The 18,232-nt window shown below is 44.2% G+C and overlaps 1 protein-coding gene across 1 annotated transcript in view; it reads left to right on the forward strand.

Annotated features, from left to right (window-relative positions):
• MAP3K2 (mitogen-activated protein kinase kinase kinase 2) overlaps positions 1 to 14,439 on the forward strand; it is a 74,274-nt gene extending 59,835 nt beyond the window's left edge. The window contains exons 13-16 of the mRNA XM_077449653.1: positions 3,519 to 3,650; positions 6,577 to 6,706; positions 6,907 to 7,084; positions 10,137 to 14,439. Of these exons, the coding sequence (XP_077305779.1) occupies positions 3,519 to 3,650; positions 6,577 to 6,706; positions 6,907 to 7,084; positions 10,137 to 10,362 (666 nt within the window). The 3' untranslated portion in view covers positions 10,363 to 14,439. The remainder of the gene's footprint in view (positions 1 to 3,518; positions 3,651 to 6,576; positions 6,707 to 6,906; positions 7,085 to 10,136) is intronic.
• Positions 14,440 to 18,232: the final 3,793 nt, after the last annotated feature.

The following is an 18,232-nucleotide window of genomic DNA, read 5'->3' on the forward strand; positions in this document are numbered from 1 at the left end:
CCTGGCCACTAGGAGAGCGCATGCACGGTGCATGCCTGGTTGGGAAGCCACAAGCTGTTACAGCTGGGTGCCCACAGTTGCAATGACGGCCACGCAGAGAGGAAAGGGAGAGGAGCGAGGCTTCAGGCGGCCGCATCGCTGGACCGTTGGACAGGTGAGTGTCTATTAAAAGTCAGGAGCTACACTTTTTGTAGCTGCTGACTTTTAATAAACTGAAAAATGAGTGGAACTCCGCTTTAATGCCTAAAATGTATTAAAATAAAAAATACCTTTACAGCTCCTTTAAATTGTAAGTGAAAAAATGTGCGGTGTTATATATTTATATAATTTTTTTTTCTCTCAGAAGCCTGCAGAGTAATGCACCCACAATCTGTGGTTTACAGGTGCAAGGTCGGGCTCCCGCAGACTCTACATTTAGCTCTCTGCCTGTACCTCTGTATGGGCAGTCAGTTACTGAGCTGCAAGAAGTGTCAATGGATTACTAGGATGCCGATCAGCGCAACCCTTGTCCATTGAGAACTACAAGTCCGACTGCCACACTGGAAGACGGGACTTGTAGTTTATTCATTGACAGATTGCAGTAAATGAATGATGCGGATGTGTGGGTGGCGCTTTGCACGGCCGCATCGACTTTAAGTGTGACAGAAGCTGCAGGGAGAGGAACCCCCTGATCGCTGCCACAGGAGGAGAGGTGACTTGCTGTAAGGGGGAATAGCGATTAGAAACATGTTACACCATACATACGGATGAAACTCGTTGCTAAAGATTTACTTTGGCTTTAAACTCCAGGCCTACCTTACCCCTCCTGTACTAGAAATGGCTTGCTCTAATTTTATTGCACGTGAGCTTGTCACGTTGTACTTTAGAAGCTGCAGTAAGTCAGCTATAGCCCACTTCAAGTAGTTGTACCGGGATGATGCCTGGGCTACCCGTTACCATCCGGCACATCCGCTGTCTAGGTGAACACCCAAACAATGTCATGATTTGTGTCAGGCTTTGATTGGGTCTCCGCTATGGTAACCTGGAAGCGATGATGTGATATCACTTCCGGCGTACCTGAATCTCTTCAGCACCATTTTTAAAAAATCGAGAACTTTCAAAAACACAGATCTTGGGGGTTTTGAATGCTTTTAAATGCAGAGGAGGGACCTGGAGTCTTATTGACCCCCAGCTCTCACTATTTAGAGTACCTGTCACATGCCTACTGCTGTCACAAAGCTGTTTATACTCCTTGTGAGAGCAATAAAAGTGATTTAAAAAAATAAAATAAACATTTTTTTGCATTAAAATTGAAAGCGCTGTGGGCGAAAAGAGGAATCGTTACTTTAAAGCACATAGTTCATCAGGGTAGGCTAATGACTTTCCAAGAACTGAGACGTACATATGGGCTTCCAATTTCTTTCCAGTTCAGATATTGGCAACTGAAGCACGCCTTTGGGGCTCAGTTTCCTGCCCCTCTGACTCTGGAATCGGACTCCATTGAACGCCTACTGACTTCCAGGGTGATGGGGAGAACTCTGTCGACCTTATATCTTTACCTAACGGTGGAACATGATACTAGTTTGACCAGGACCCGGGAGAAGTGGAGTTCGGACATTCCGTCCCTAGGGGAGGAGGAATGGGAGGAGTGCCTGACTTCTTACATTCCAACAATGATAGCCGCGAAAGACAGGTTTATACAATTTAAATTCCTGCATAGGGCATACTTCACCCCGCAGAGGCTGGCACGGATTTACCCCCAAAGAGACCCTAATTGTCAAAGGTGTAAACAGGAGGAGGGCACTTTCTGGCACATGGTCTGGTCATGTCCCAAAATCCAGCCCTACTGGGAGGAAGTGGTTTCTACGCTAAATGCTGTGACCGGGTCGAACCTTCAGGTCGACCCTCAAACCCTACTATTGAGCCATTTGGCAGACGTTGAGGGGGACAGGTACTGTAAACTGTGCCTTACCTTCGCATTGTATTATGCCAGACGCGAGATTCTATTGAAATGGAAACTCGAGGACCCCCCTACCCCTGCCTTGTGGAGGAAATCAGTGAACCTGGTGCTCCCCCTGTATAAGCTGACCTATGAAAGTAGACAATGCCCGGGGAAATTTGATAAAATTTGGTCATCCTGGATAGATGCGTCCGCTGATCTTGGTTCCCCCTCCCCCTAACTTTGAGTTGAGCTGAGACGGTGGTGATTCCCCCCCCCGGCTGACCGCCCTGTCCTCTCTCTCCCGACCATTTCCTCCCTGGCCCCCCCCCCCTTCCGCGTGCTCGCGCAAATGTCAGGTACCTGCATGATGGCTGTGAAGTTTCGCTGGGAATGTCCTGCATTTATGATAGAGTTATGGATGCTCCTGTTATCTGTACTGCTGGATTATTGATTTAAGAATGGTTACTGGATGAAGGTGTTTTTGTTTTTTTTGTTTTCTTTTTTTCCTTTCTACAACTGTGTAATATCGGATCTACTGTACTTTGCAATGTAATGCTGATTTGTCTAATAAAATTTTCTGTTAAAAAAAAAAAAAAAATTGAAAGCGGAGTTACAACTGTTAAAAAAAAAAAAAAAAAAAAAATTTTTTTTGGATGAATATATTTATTTTCAAAATCTTATAGCACTCGCGTTTCTTAGATCAATCACCGCTCGATTACCGATTTAATGGAGGACGATATTTTATATTGCTCATTCTTGGTAATTTCCATCTTGCTTGTGGGCATGTGAAGCCCTCAAGCACCATATTCTGGGCTCTGGTGCAGCTGAGCGACCAGCATGCACCGCCCATTCTCGCACATGCGCAGTATGTTAGGGCTCACAGTGCCGTACACTTCTGACATTGCCATCGCAATGGGCGGTGGAGTCGAAGTGCCTGCCCCACTGTGGTGGCAACGAAGCCCTCGGCGCTCCCCACTGGCTTCTGGGAAATGATGACAAACATTTGCCAGGAGCACTAGCGAGCCCGGCAGCCGTGGGAAATGGGAGAGGAAGAGGCAGATTACAAGGCACACCTTAGCAACAGACATGAAAATGTGTGTAAAAAAAAAATAAAAAAAAATTATATTTATATTTTATATTTCTTAGGTTTAATGCTGCTGAGTAATACAAAGTACATTTTTTTTTTTTTTGGGTGGAACTCTGCTTTAAGTTAATTTTTTCCCCCAAAAAATTGCGTTTGAAAAACCACTGCGCAAATATCGTCTAACACAAAACAAATTGCAGAGCCCACCAATTTATTCTCTAGGGCCTCAAAGAATAAAACAGAATATGTTTGGGGGGTTTTTTAGCAAAAAAACAAAAACTAAATTGTTACATGTAAACAAAGTGCCAGAAAACGCCTCGTCTTCAAAGTGGTGGCGTTTTTGATGACATCACCAGGCTTGTAATGTTCTGGAGCATCTGATGGAAGGTCATTTCCTTCAGGAAGGTCAGTCTGTGTATTGAAGTGATGTACAGCATATTGTTATTTCATTTTTTGCCCAGACATACACTTGAACCAAATCCTTATCATTCATTGTGCCTATGGGTCTTGTAGGAGGTGAACGCCCTGGAGTGCGAAATTCAACTGCTGAAAAATCTGCTGCACGAGCGCATTGTACAATATTATGGCTGCTTGAGGGACTGCCAGGAGAGGACGCTTTCCATATTCATGGAATATATGCCTGGGGTAAGTGTACATTTTCAGAGTCCACACGACGTGCCGGGGCCTATCCAGAAACATCTGTGAGATTTGTTGCTTTTCACTTTGACCCTTTTCACAGAAAATTCTGCCTAATTATATCCGGATACTAAAGGTCTGCCTTGAAAAAATTGGTTAAAAAAAAATGGCAGCGATTGCCCGCTCTGAGCCCCGGTATAGCTGCCTCACGGCTCGGGTGCTTAGAAATCCCCTGTGTTTAATCTCCTAAACGCACCCCGTGAGGAGGTACGTTTAGGAGCATTCTAATTGGTCAGCGCCGTCACATGGGCGGCATGGACCAGTCAGAAGCCTCCTAGTTGGTCCTCCCAGTGGGGAGGAAGAGGAGGAGAGAGCTTAAAGGATTTCTAAGCCTTGGAGCCGTGAGGTGGCTATACCGGGGCTCAGAACGGGCGATTCGGTTGCCACCATTCAGGTCAGTGCGACGGTGGGGGGGGGGGGGGGGGTGAGGTGAGGAAGGGGGTCCTGTGTAAGTTCACCTTACAGATTTTTCTGTAAAGGTGAACTTACACTTTAAGAAAAATATTGTCTCCAGCTTCCATCACCGCTGAAGAATGAGTGGAGTAAACTATTGTTTAATTATTGTTTAAACTTTGTATGAATGCAAGAATAACAAAATCCTCGCACATAAACACTATGGCGGGGGGAGCGGGGTGGGGGGGGGGGGTGTTGCTTAAATTGGAGAGTGCAAAATCTGGTGCAGCCCTGCATAGAAACCAGTCCGCTTCATGGCTGCAAGCTGAAGTTACAAGCTGATTGGCTACCATGTACAGCTGCACCAGATTCCTAGTAAATTCGCCCCTATACAGGCATACCCCACTTTTAAGTACACAATGGGGGTTATTTACTAAAGCTGGAAAGTGCAAAATCAGGCTCACTTCTGCATAGAAACCAATGAGCTTCCAGGTTTTATTACCAAAGCTTAATTGAACAAGTTGGGGTTAGAAGCTGATTGGTTTCTATGCAGAAGTGAGCCTGATTTTGCACTTTCCAGCTTTAGTAAATAACCCCCATTGCGTACTTAAAAGTGGGGTATGACTGTACTGTAAAAAATAATCATTTTGTTACTTTGCAGCCTGAAATGAAGACATGCACAGGTTTTTATTTTTTATTTGTTTTATCCAGCTGTATTTACTCCTGCAACTTATAAGATCAAAGTGAAATATGTAACGTCAACATGTCAGGGGAAAAAAAATAAATAACAATCACTGAGTTGGAAAAAAGTACTTGCTATCATACCCTTTAGGCTGGGTTCACACTGCTGCGATGCGGGAACGCTGCGAATCTACTGCGGGTTCCCGCATCGCATACCTCCCGGCGGCAGTTCACACTGCCCTATGCGAACTGCTGGGAGTGTCAGTGAAAAGTTAATGACACCCCCAGATCAGTTCACATATCGCAGTGCGATCTGCAAACTCGGACAGGAATCAGATCGCATGGTGTGAACACCCATGCGATCCGATTCTGCTGTGGACCAAAAAAAGGGTCCTGTACGAGTTTGGGGCCTGATGCGATGTGAATTCAGCCATACTATCTGTATGGCTGAAATTGCATCGCACAGAGATCGCATGTGACTTGCAGTGCGGTGCGAATCGCATCCGATCTCGTACACCGCAGCAGTGTGAACCCAGCCTCATACTCCTCCTGCCAAAATGTTTACAGTACATTACAATTCTATTTAAGGCCCGGTTCACACCGCTGCGATGCGGGAACGCCGCGAATCCGCGGCGTTTTCCCGCATCGCACACCTCCCGCCGGCAGTTCACACTGCCCTATGCGGATGGCTGGGAGTGTCAATGTTATGTTAATGACACCCCCAGATCCGTCGGCATATCGCAGTGCGATCTGCCGACTCGCACAGGAATCGGATCGCATGGTGTGAACCCCCATGCGATCCGATTCTGTTGCGGACCCAAAAAAGGGTCCCGTGCGAGTTTGCTGCGGGAGCGATGCGAATTCAGCCATACTATCTGTATGGCTGAACTCGCATTGCTACGGAGATCGGATGTGATTTGCTGTGCGAATCGCATCCGGATCTCCCCCCGCAGCAGTGTGAACCCAGCCTAATTCAGGAGAATAAACATGTTTTTTTGATTTACCACTTCATTGCTTATTATTAAATTGCCCTACAGATTTTTTTATAAGCACAATTTGGGTATATAACACATCGGTGAAGGTGGCCTATCTTTAAAGGAAAAAATTGGTTAGCATTCATTGACGGGATTGGACACTCTTTTTTTTATTTTTTGATTCGTCACTTCCAGCACAAGTTGTGAATATACTAGTGGACCACATCAACCAGCATATATTGTATATATATTGTTGGACTTTACATATTTATTTCCTAGCATATGGTGTGCACATATTGTTTTACATTGTTTCCCATGGCTGACATTGTTTCACATTGTTTTATACATAAGATACAAACGTATGTGTAATCAAATGCACCTAGGGTTTTTACAAATATAGGTATAATACTAGCGTCATGGTTTAGTATTAGTCACATAATAAGGTCTATTTGGAATTTATATGTTCTTTTGTATTTATTTTGACACGCTAATTAATTCACTGGTCCGTAATTAATAATCTATTTTATAGCGCCTCCCGTTATATTCGTTTTCACATTGCAAGCCCTGATTGGCTGAAGCAGTGAAAGCTTCAGCCAGTCAGGGCACAGAGCACTATCAGAGTCATGATTGGACACTGTCATCATGACTTTATCCAATCATGGATCATTCCCGCCCCACAGTATAAAAATATTCTTTTTCACAATCGATTTTCTCATAGCAGCATGATTTATAACCATCTATAAATGGGAGGGGGGAGGGGGGGGCGGCGGACTCTGTGGATTCTCCAGTTCATAGTCCTAAGTGTCAATGTCTCTCTTGCCACATAGGGATCAATAAAGGACCAACTCAAAGCTTACGGAGCACTAACAGAATTCGTGACCCGGAAGTACACCCGCCAGATTCTGGAGGGGGTGCACTATTTGCACAGTAATATGATTGTACATCGAGACATCAAAGGTGGGTGTGGTCTGTGGTGAACGCTTGATTGTGCAGAAGTTTTTGCTTTTGTGTGTATAGTATCCGAGCAGGAGGCCAAACCTCCCAAATAAAGGACTGTTACATACATGGTCACCGTATAAACCGTGCTCTTCCTCGGACTGTATATTGCAGCACATTCATTTTTTATTTTTATTTTTTTACTTTGTTTTACCTGCCAGGAGCTAACATTCTGCGAGACTCTTCGGGCAATGTAAAGTTGGGAGACTTTGGAGCCAGCAAACGTCTGCAGACTATCTGCCTCTCTGGTACAGGTATGAAGTCGGTCACTGGCACCCCCTACTGGATGAGTCCAGAAGTGATCAGTGGGGAAGGGTATGGGCGGAAAGCGGACATCTGGTAAGTAGTACACAGAGCAATTATTTTATTAGTGTAACTGAGTTTTCTCTTTTAACCACTTCAGCCCCGGAAGATTTACCCCCCCCCCCCTTCTTAATGATCAGGCCATTTTTTGCGATGCGACACTACGTTGCTTTAGATGACAATTGCGCGGTCGTGCGACGCTGTACCCAAACAAAATTGTCCTTTTTACCTCAAATAGAGCTTTCTTTTGGTGGTATTTGATCACCTCTGCAGTTTTTATTTATTTTTTGCACTATAAACAAAAACAAAATCGACAATTTAAAAAAAAAAAAAGAACTATTTTACTTTTTGGGCTAATAAATATCCCCAAAAAAAAAGTCTTCATCAGTTTAGGTCAATATGTATTCTTCTACATATTTTTGGTAAAAATCGCAATAAGTGTAAATTGAATTATTTGCGCAAAACTTTATAGCGTTTACAAAATAGGGAATAGATTTATCGCAATTCTATTATTATTATTATTTTTCTTCTAGTAATGGCAGCAATCACTGATTTTTAGGGATTGCGACATTGCTGCAGACACTTTTGACACTTTTTTTTGGGACCATTGACATTTATACAGCGATCAGAGCTATAAAATTGCACTGATTATTGTATAAATGACACTGGCAGGGAAGGGGTTAACACTAGGGGGCGATCAAGGGGTTAAATGTGTTCCCTGGGAGGTGTTTCTGACTGGGAGATCACTAGGAACAGACAATCGCTCCCCTGACAGAACAGGGATCTGTTTGTTTACATTGACAGATCCCCGTTCTGGCTCTCTGTGGAGCGATCACGGGTGGACGGCAGACATCGCGGCTGCTGACCACACGCGCATCAGCTCCCCCGCCATGCAGCTGGTGCATGCTACAGCTGTTAAAGGGACCGACGCGCAGCTACGGCGATTTGCGGGAGTGTGCCAACCTGCCGCGGTACAACGGCAGCAGTTGGTCGGGAAGCAGTTAATATGTTTGAGTGCCACGGATGGGAAGCCGGAGCCCCGCATGGCCACGTTTTTTTTTTTTTTTTTTGACAGCGGGTGAAGAAGAACCCCCACTAGCTGGCACAGAGGAGACCGGCGCATTTATAAAGTGTTACATGTTACACCCCCCTCTCCCCGAATATGGGTGTAACTTTCTGAAAAGTGAACTAATCCTTTAATAAAATAATAAAAAAAAATCTTTACCTTTTTTTTTTTTTTTTTTCCCCTAATCGATCTACAGCTTTCACGTGACCCAGCTCTCTCCCAACCTTTCTGCAGGAAAACATAAGCAGGAGTCATCTCTGGTCCTCTGCTGCTGGTCACATGTTCAAAATGGGGCGGAAAAAAAAAACTGCTTTTGTGCTGGATTCACACCTATGCAGTTTTTGTGCTTTTTGCAGATTTGCACTACAGTCCATTTAACATTGTTTCCTATGGAACACGTTCTGCACTGCAAATATGTAAATCCAGCCTTAGATTAGAGTAAAAATAAATAGTAATAAAATGTTTTAAATTGTCATGCAAATATATATTTGAAATCCAATGTTTGTTTGTTTTTTGGCAATAACATGGTGTGGGTTGGATTTCTGCCAGTCATAGGCTGTGTCACGCCCCTTCCAGCCTTTGTCTTCTAATAAGAGGGAGGTTAATGGGCATGGTGGTCGCGGGAGGGAGTGGGCTGTCATTTACCACTGTGTATACGCCCACATGGGTGATTCTATAGTCGCATGGGCTGCCCAGATGTGATAGGGAGGAAATGCCCAGCATAGAAACTCACTGAGCATGTGCAAAGCTGCCAACACTGCTCTGCAAAATCCCTAACTGAATTGGGGGCATGGACAGAAGGGGGAGACAGAGAGCAGCAGGATCAACCAGTTTTTTATTTGCAGAATACAGAAAACAAATCTCATAGCAAGTGAGTGAGTATGAACAGCATGTAATACACCATTTATTGATCGTTTTTAATGATGTGGGTTTAGTGAGACCTTAACCACTTCAGCCCCGGAAGGATTTACCCCCTTCCTGACCAGAGCACTTTTTTCGATTCGGCACTGTGTCGATTTAACTGACAATTGCGCCGTCGTGCGACGTGGTTCCCAAACAAAATTGGTGGGTTTTTTTCCCCCACAAATGGAGCTTTTCTTTTGGTGGTATTTGATCACCTCTGCGGTTTTTATTTTTTGCATTATAAACAAAAATAGAGCGACAATTTTGAAAAAAAAGCAATATTTGTTACTTTTTGATATAATAAATAGCCCCCAAAAATATATAAAAAAAAAACATTTTTTTTTCCCCTCAGTTTAGGCCGATACGTATTCTTATACATATTTTTGGTAAAGAAAATCGCAATAAGCGTTTATTGATTGGTTTGCGCAAAAGTTATAGCGTCTACAAAATAGGGGATAGTTTTATGGCATTTTTATTCTTTTATTTTTTTTATACTAGTAATGGCGGCGATCAGCGATATTTTTTTTTTTTTTTTTTTTTTTTGTGACTGCGACATTTTGGCAGACACATCGGACAATTTTGACCAACTTTTGGGACCATTGGCATTAATACATATATCAATGCTGTAAAATTGCTTTGATTACTGTAAAAATGTCACTGTCAGTGAAGGGGTTAACCACTAGGTGGCCGTGTAGGGGTTAAGTGTTTCTAACTGTATGGGGGCGTGACCGTGTGTGACATCACACTGATCGCTGCTCCCGATGACAGGGAGCAGGTGATCAGTGTGCTGTCACTAGGCAGAAAGGGGCGATGCTGTTTACATTGTCATCTCCCCGTTTTTGAGCTCCGTGACACGATCGCGGGTATCCCCGCAGCGATCGAGTCCGCGGGACCCGCGACCACAGTCACGGAGCTCTCGGCAGGCGCGCATTGCTGGCAATTCAAAGTAACGTACGGGTACGTTACTTTGCCCAGCCGTGCCATTCTGCCGACGTATATTTACAGGAGCCGGTCGGGAACCGGTTAAGGAATTGTGCGCCTTTTGTTGGATGAAAAACGTTAGCAGTGGGGATTGTTTTTTTTGTTTTGTTTTTTAATTTCTATGTTTCCTTTTACCAGGAGCGTGGCCTGCACAGTTGTAGAAATGCTGACTGAGAAGCCACCCTGGGCGGAGTTTGAGGCCATGGCCGCCATCTTTAAAATTGCCACCCAGAGCACCAACCCGCAGCTGCCAGCACACGTATCCGACCACACCAGGGACTTCCTTAAAAGGATTTTTGTAGAGGCCAGATTGAGGCCGTCGGCTGAAGAACTGCTAAGGCACACGTTTGCCCAGTGTCACTAGTGACTCCCCCCCCCCCCCCCCCGCCCCTCGTTCAGCTCTTCCTCTCCGCTGCGTCCTTCCAAAGCTGATGGCACTTTACAAGCCAACTAAAGACACGTATGGTATTGACAAGAGAGATAACCGAGATTCTCTCGATTTTTTTGCTCATTTTATTGGAGGGCTCCTTGGACTGGTCACGGTAAAGACAAAGACTTCCTGATGTTCAAAGCTTGGAACATGGTACATCTACGTTACTCCAAGTCAAAGCACTTTAGAACATTCTCATTCCTTGTCCTTTTTAGTAACGGGAACCTTCCGGGACGAAGGACACAAAACAAGTTGTGAAGGACATGTAGACGCAGGTCGGCACAAGGCAGCTCCGTTTTTTAATAATTTTTTTTTTTTCTGTGTAGATTATGTACCCGGTATAAGCACTGCTTGGGATCAGCGCTGCTTTTCCTTTTTTTTTTTTTTTTTTTTTATTGGTGTTCAGTTTTTGACCGTCATTCTGTTTCCATGTGTATGCATAACCTGATCCATTGGCAAGCATTAGCAAACCGCATTGCTGCAGGCAACTAACCTTCCGGGATTCACCTCCTCCCTACAAGACAAGTGAAATATACAGGCCCCACGCCACTGTACCCTATACCAAGCCCATTTTGTGGATGAAACGCGTTGGGTGCAGAGTTGCACCTTGCAGAGAAGACAGACTTTGATGTGAATAAAGTGCGACAGTGGAGTGTGGTCGGTGTGTTCTACTTATCTGATCCATTGGGCTTAATCCATCTGGCAAAGTGCAATAAGCCAACTGTCTGCTCTTTGTACGTTTTTTTTTTTTTTGTTTTTTTTTTGCCATTCGCAGTGCTTACCGAACAAGCCTTTGAGGCTTTAAAAGAATCCCAAACTCATGTTAGATCTGATTTAATAGATGAGGCAGGCAGGGTGGGGGCTGTAGGATCAGAGGAACTTTCCTTAGACCTGTAAAGCAGGTTTGTTGGTGCTGTACTTCCAGGCCTAGTGACCCAGAGCTCCCATAGTACATTGAGTGTTCCTCAACTGTTCTCTATGGTGGATGCAAACAAATGCAGAGCACCCCAGTGCAGAACCGCAGCAACTACATGTTCTGTGATCCAGAGCCTGGTCTCTGCAGAACCATTTGTGTACACATGAGGCAAGTTTGAGTTTACTGCCCCTACCCTGCCTCACTCAGAAGACGTTTGCTTCTATGTTTGGGTCTAATTTAGGATGTATGATAAAAAAATATGTATAGAGTACATAAGGTTTAGAACCTTTGTTGGGTTTCTTTTTTTTTTTTTTTTGGTCAGTATATTTTCAAACCACGAGGAGTGCTAGATTACTCCATTGTGTACTTAAAACGTATATTGGAGTTGACTGGCAGATCATTGTTTTCCTAGGATTTCTGTGAGGGGCCTTAGGAAATATTGATTATAGGTTAAGGAATAGAAGAGCCATTCCATGTATGAAAATCTAGAGCAGGTGTCTCCAAACTTTGTAAACAAAGGGCCAGTTTAGTGTCCCCATCGTTGGTGTCAGTGGGAGGAATTCTGGCCCATCGTTGGTGTCAGTGGGAGGGATCGTGCCCCATCGTTGGTGTCAGTGGGAGGGATCGTGGCCCGTCGTTGGTGTCAGTGGGAGGGATCGTGGCCCGTCGGTGTCAGTGGGAGGGATCGTGCCCCCATCGTTGGTGTCAGTGGGAGGGATCTTGGCCCGTCGTTGGTGTCAGTGGGATGAATCGTGCCCCCATCGTTGGTGTCAGTGGGAGGGATCGTGGCCCGTCGTTGGTGTCAGTGGGAGGAATTGTGTCCCGTCGTTGGTGTCAGTGGGAGGGATCGTGTCCCGTCGTTGGCGTCAGTGGGAGGGATCATGGCCCGTCGTCGGTGTCGGTGGGAGGGATCATGGCCCGTCGTCGGTGTCAGTGGGAGGGATCGTGGCCTGTCTGTGTCAGTGGGAGGGATCGTGGCTCATTGTCAGTGGGAGGGATCGTGGCTCATTGTCAGTGGGAGGGATCGTGGCTCATTGTCAGTGGGAGGGATCGTGGCTCATTGTCAGTGGGAGGGATCGTGGCTCATTGTCAGTGGGAGGGATCGTGGCTCATTGTCGGTGTCAGTGGGAGGGATCGTGGCCCATTGTCGGTGTCAGTGGGAGGGATCGTGGCCCATTGTCGGTGTCAGTGGGAGGGATCGTGGCCCATTGTCAGTGGGAGGGATCGTGGCCCATTGTCAGTGGGAGGGATCGTGGCCCATTGTCAGTGGGAGGGATCGTGGCCCATTGTCAGTGGGAGGGATCGTGGCCCATTGTCAGCGGGAGGGATCGTGCCCCCATCGTTGGTGTCAGCGGGAGGGATCGTGCCCCCATCGTTGGTGTCAGCGGGAGGGATCGTGCCCCCATCGTTGGTGTCAGCGGGAGGGATCGTGCCCCCATCGTTGGTGTCAGCGGGAGGAATCGTGCCCCCATCGTTGGTGCCAGTGGATGTTTATAGTGCCCCAAGGTCCAGATGAAGACAAGCAAAGGGCCGCAGTTTGGAGACCACTGTTCTAGAATAATATTTTATTTAGTCGCCAAGAAAGTCAATGTATTTCTGGGATTGTGATATTGTGATAGTCCCCCTCAAAGCTAAAAAAGCACGAATACAATATCGGACTACTGTTAAAAATTTGAGTTAACACACATGGGGTGGAGGGGGAAATTTATTTATATATATATATATATATATATATATATAATATTAGAGAAATCCTGTAAATTATTATAAAGATTTCTTTATTTATTCTTATGAATTTTTAACAGCATTACTCTGGACTCCTATACATGGAGTGGCACATCAATTCCTCCTAAATTTCTTATTTTTTTATTGCGGACTGTGTCCCCGCTGGGAAGATTCGCCCTGCTGACCGTTATCACAAGGACGGAAAGTGAGAGGTAATACAAATTGTGCTTGCACAAGGGCAAGAACTGAGGGCAAAGCTCCCAATGGGAACACCGAGTTTGATGGCCCCTAAGCCCTTGTACACACGGTCGGAGTTTCTGACAACAAAATCCGTCGGATTTTGTCCGAAACTGTTGCATACACAGGGCCGGACAAAGTTGTCGGAAAATCCGACGTGATTACCTTATTTCGGTACGACGGGACTACGTTCAGGCTAGTATCCAATAGCTTTGATGTAGGAATTTGATCTGAGCATGCGTGGCACTTTGTCCGATCGGAATTCTCTACACATGGTCGGAGTATGTCCGATCGGAGCATTTTGTCTGAAAATTTTACCAACAAGTTGGAAAACTTGGTCCGTCGGATACTCCGACGGAAACAGTCCGATGGAGGCCACACACAGTCGGAATATCCGACAAAACGGTCCGATCGGACACATTCCGTCGGAATCTCCAACCGTGTGTACAAGGGCTAAGAGGGGAATTTGTCCCGATTTGTTAGATTTCCTTTTCACTTCTGGTTGCGTCATTCTCCCCAACAGGGACGCAGACAGCAAACAGGGTTTTAAACTTTTTCCTACTCTATCTAAAAATGCAAATTTTTGCCTATACATACACTTCAATGCTGTATAAGGTATTGTACGTACGAATCACTTTTGAAATTTGGGACCTTTCTTAGCTGAAGGACCTGTAAGTTCAACTAACTCATGCCCTTTATATATAATGATATGATATTTAATAACATTCACAAATCTATAGAAAATTGTATTTGTACATGCAGATCGAAGCAACTGACAATGTTCACTTTTTTGCTTCAAGCAGTATGGGGGAGGGGAGCCATGTGCGGCATTGCACGGTCCTCTTGTGGCATTCCCGGCAGGAGGGAATATTCAGTATATCCATTTCCATCCCGTTCTCAGCTTTTTTATTTATTTTATATATTTTTTTTATTTCTTAAACACCTCCTAACAAGTGTCTAGAATTTTCCTGATGTATTGGAATGTATACATTTGTGAATGTTATTGATTTGCTTTTCTATTCAGATGATAATTTAGGATAACTGGCTTTTTATTTGTAGTTTCCATTCTGAAAGGAGGTTGGGTAGCATTTTTACATTTTGATTATCAATACAGAATAGCAAGTTGCCATTTAGACTTGACTCTTGACATGTGATGTTTTGTTAAGTCAACTGTTTTATCTTCCGTTCTGTCAGATACTTTTCTATAGCAACACTGATAACTGTGGAAATCCTTGTAGAAGGCTTGTCATACGGGAGACCACAATACCTGAGCTAAAGACCTATTTAGCGGAAACTTTTTTCTGAACTCAAATCAGCTTGTAAAAAAAAAATTTGTGTAGCCTCCCCGTTTTTCTCTACCGATACGCTAATGCTCATTGATGCTCTGTTCACAATAATGGGACTTTGGACACACACGGGTTGATTTTTACTAAAGGCAAATAGACTGTGAACTTTGCAAAGTGCAGTTGCCCCAGAGCTTAGTAAATGATGTAAAGATTCACTTTGCAAAGAATACCCAATCACGTAAAAAGCAAAAAAAAAAGAAAACAGTATTTTTGCTTGCACGTGATTGGTTGATGGAAGTCAGCATTGCTATTGCTCATTTACTAAACTCTGGAGCAGCTGCTCTTGCAAAGTGCACAATCTATTTGCCTTTTAGTAAATAAAACCCATAAAGTCGCAGACTATTGATTTCAAAGGCCTCTTTTCCGATCTATGCGATGGTGGTTGTAAACCTGAGAAATCTAAATTTTAAAATGAGCAGTCTACCTTATTCAGCAATGCAGCAGAAGTCACCTGTCCCCATTCTGGCCAGGAAACGAGCAACCAGTCATTTTAAAATCCTCCCGCGTTTCCTACAGTCAATAAAAATATAAAATCTGATACACTAACCACTTAAGGCCTGGAAGATTTGGATGCTGAATGACTGGGCCATTTTTTGCGATTGGGCACTGCGTCACTTTAACTGACAATTGCGCGGTTGTGCGACGTGGCTCCCAAAGAAAATTGACATCCTTTTTTCCCACAAATAGAGCTTTCTTTTGGTGGTGTTTGAGTGCCTCTGCTTTTTTTTAAATTTTTATTTTTTTGCTATAAACAAAAAAAATAGCAACAATTTTGAAAAAAACACAATATTTTGTACTTTTTGCTGTATATATGTGTATATATATATATATATATATATATATATATATATATATATATATATATATATATATATAAATAGTTTTTTTTTAAAAGCTAATTTTTTCTCAGTTTAGGCCGCTATGTATTCTTCTACATATTTATGGTAAAAAAAAATCGCAGTAAGCGTATATTGATTGGTTTGCACAAAATTATAGCGTCTACAAAAAAGTATAGATTTATAGCATTTTTTTAAAATGATTTATTATTTTTTGTACTAGTAATGGCGGCGATCAGCGATTTTTGGGACCATTGACAATTATACAGCGATCAGTGCTATAAAAATGCACTGTTTAAATGAGAGCGGGGTGGTGACTGCACAGCGGAGCGGACATCGCCTGCTCAGCGGGGATCGGCGGAGAGATCTTCCACTGAGCAAGTGAATTCTGCCTAGTGGAGACGCCCATGTGAAAGGGGCCTTAGTTTTCCGGTCCAGGCCGTCTCATCCTGGTCCTTCCAAGCCACCCCCCTTGATGATGCGCTGGGGAAGCTGATGCCTTCTGGGATTTGTGACGCGGTTTTCCCAGGTGGCTGCAGGAGAACGCTATTCTCGCCTATGCGACTATTGAAGCAGGGGGCAACAAAAAAAGGTAAATGAAACAAGCTTTGCATTGTGGATGTGGGGGGGGGGGGGGGGGTGGAGTGGTGCAAAGTCTATTTTTCGACATCCTCACATAAATGCTGGTTACATCAACAGGATGGGTGGCCACACAACTTGGCTGGACCAGTCATCCATTGGGGAGGAATAGGACACCTAACATGCTGATTACTAGAGAAGGGAGAACTACCAAAAGGTATTTTTACAAGCTGACGAGTTTTATTTTTTATTTTATTTTTTTAAAGCAAATTTTACAAGCAAAAGCTTCTCAAACTACTTCTAAAGACCTTCAGGCAGGGGTAGGCAACATTTGACACGCCACCTGTTTTAAAACAACTAATCCCATCGTGCACCTGCCTCTCGGAGTCATGCCTGCGCCCGTCAGGCTTAAAATGCCTCTTGGGATGTGTAGTTCCAGCACGGCTGGAGTGCCCAATGTTGCCTACCCCCCCGCCGTGGTCTAAGGCACATTTAGGGGTGTGCTGTCAATGACCTGAATCAGCCTTGAGTTGATTCCAGTCAGCTTTGCACAATGTCAACTCGCTCCCAACATTGATGGCAAAATCCAAAACGCAAAGCAAATGCATTCTGACTTTTTTTTTTTTTTTATGTGCATTTTACTGTTCACTTTTATGTTGCAGAATGATCATTGACAATTAAAAGATTAAAGGACAAATTCACTAATTATATAAAGCCTCCCAACCACCCTAATTTAGCTTAGCCCTCTGGGGCTCGCTTACCACCGACAACTTTCATACTGTTTGCAGCCTGGCCAGCAGAGATATAGTGCCCGGTTGCCCATGCCGTCCCAGTAACATCCCATAGACTAGAATGATACAGCTGTTCAGGGATATCCTATTCAAGTCTAGTAAAGGCTAAAAAAACAGGCATAGGAAGCCCAAAACTGGAATGTAATCAATATGGGAAGCCCCTGGAGATATTGTTTAGCCTAGGGTAGTTTAGGGGGACTAAGGAGGGGAGAATGAAGGGTTTGTATAATTTTTGAAGTTGTCCTTTAAGCCCTATTATTACTTCTGCATTTGTTGTTGGTAGAAAGAACCGTTTTCTTCAGACACACCATCCAATGTCCTTTGGTTCGGGAGTGTTCCTAGTTGCTCATAGTATTATTGTTGATTTTATTGGCTGCATATAGCACATTACCATTTACCTGGTTGGTGTTTCTTCATTCTATAACCTGTGGCTTAGTTGTTCGCTCTTCGGTCTCAGGCTAACATGTCTTTATGTCTTTGATGAGATTATATCCACTGTTGGAGATATGTGACTTCCAAGACCTAGTCCTAACAGCAGATTTTTATTGTTCACCTGTTGCCTTCAGGTTGTGTGGGACACAAGTAGAATGTGAATTGATATCACCAAGGTGACTTGTATGTTCAGCTGGTATTGGTGGGGTTACAGTGGCAGGCTGCTATTTCAGTACATACCGGTGGCAGTCTTGAAAGAATTGTTTTTTGGTTTTAGGGTGTACATGTAGAAATACTGGTGACGTCACTGTTGTAGGCTATCACTGCATATGGTACTGGTGGCATCACTGTTAAAGGCGATCACTTCATATGATGCTGCTGGCTATCACTGCCTATGGTATTGGTGGCATTACTGCTGTAGGCTATCTTTGCATATGGTACTGGTGACATCACTGTGATGGGCTATCACTGCATATGGTACTATTGACATCACTATGGTAGGCTATGACTGCATATGATACTGTTGACATCACTGTGGTAGGCTATCACTGCATATGGTACTAGATGCATCATTGTGGTAGGCTATCACTGCATATAGTACTGGTGACATCACTGTGGTGGGCTGTCACTGCATATGGTACTGGTGACATCACTGTGGTCGGCTTTCACCCCATTTGGTATTAGTGGCATCACTGCTGTAGGCTATCCCTGCATGCTATACTGGTGGTATCACTGCTGTAGGCTATCACTGCCTATGGGTATTGGTGGCTTCCCTGCTGCAGACTGTCAGTGCGGTTGACACTAGTGGCACTGTGGCAAGCATTGAGGACCCATTCACACATATTCAGCATCTGACTATAAATAGAACTCTTGCCAATCTATGGATAGTCCAAAAATTGCACATACTTAAGCCATAGAGAAACGTTATTAAAACCCTTCACT

Source organism: Lithobates pipiens, unplaced genomic scaffold (assembly GCF_037356315.1).
Source record: "Lithobates pipiens isolate NorthernLeopardFrog02 unplaced genomic scaffold, aLitPip1_a1.2 Scaffold_22, whole genome shotgun sequence".
In the NCBI taxonomy this organism is placed as follows: Eukaryota; Metazoa; Chordata; class Amphibia; order Anura; family Ranidae; genus Lithobates; species Lithobates pipiens.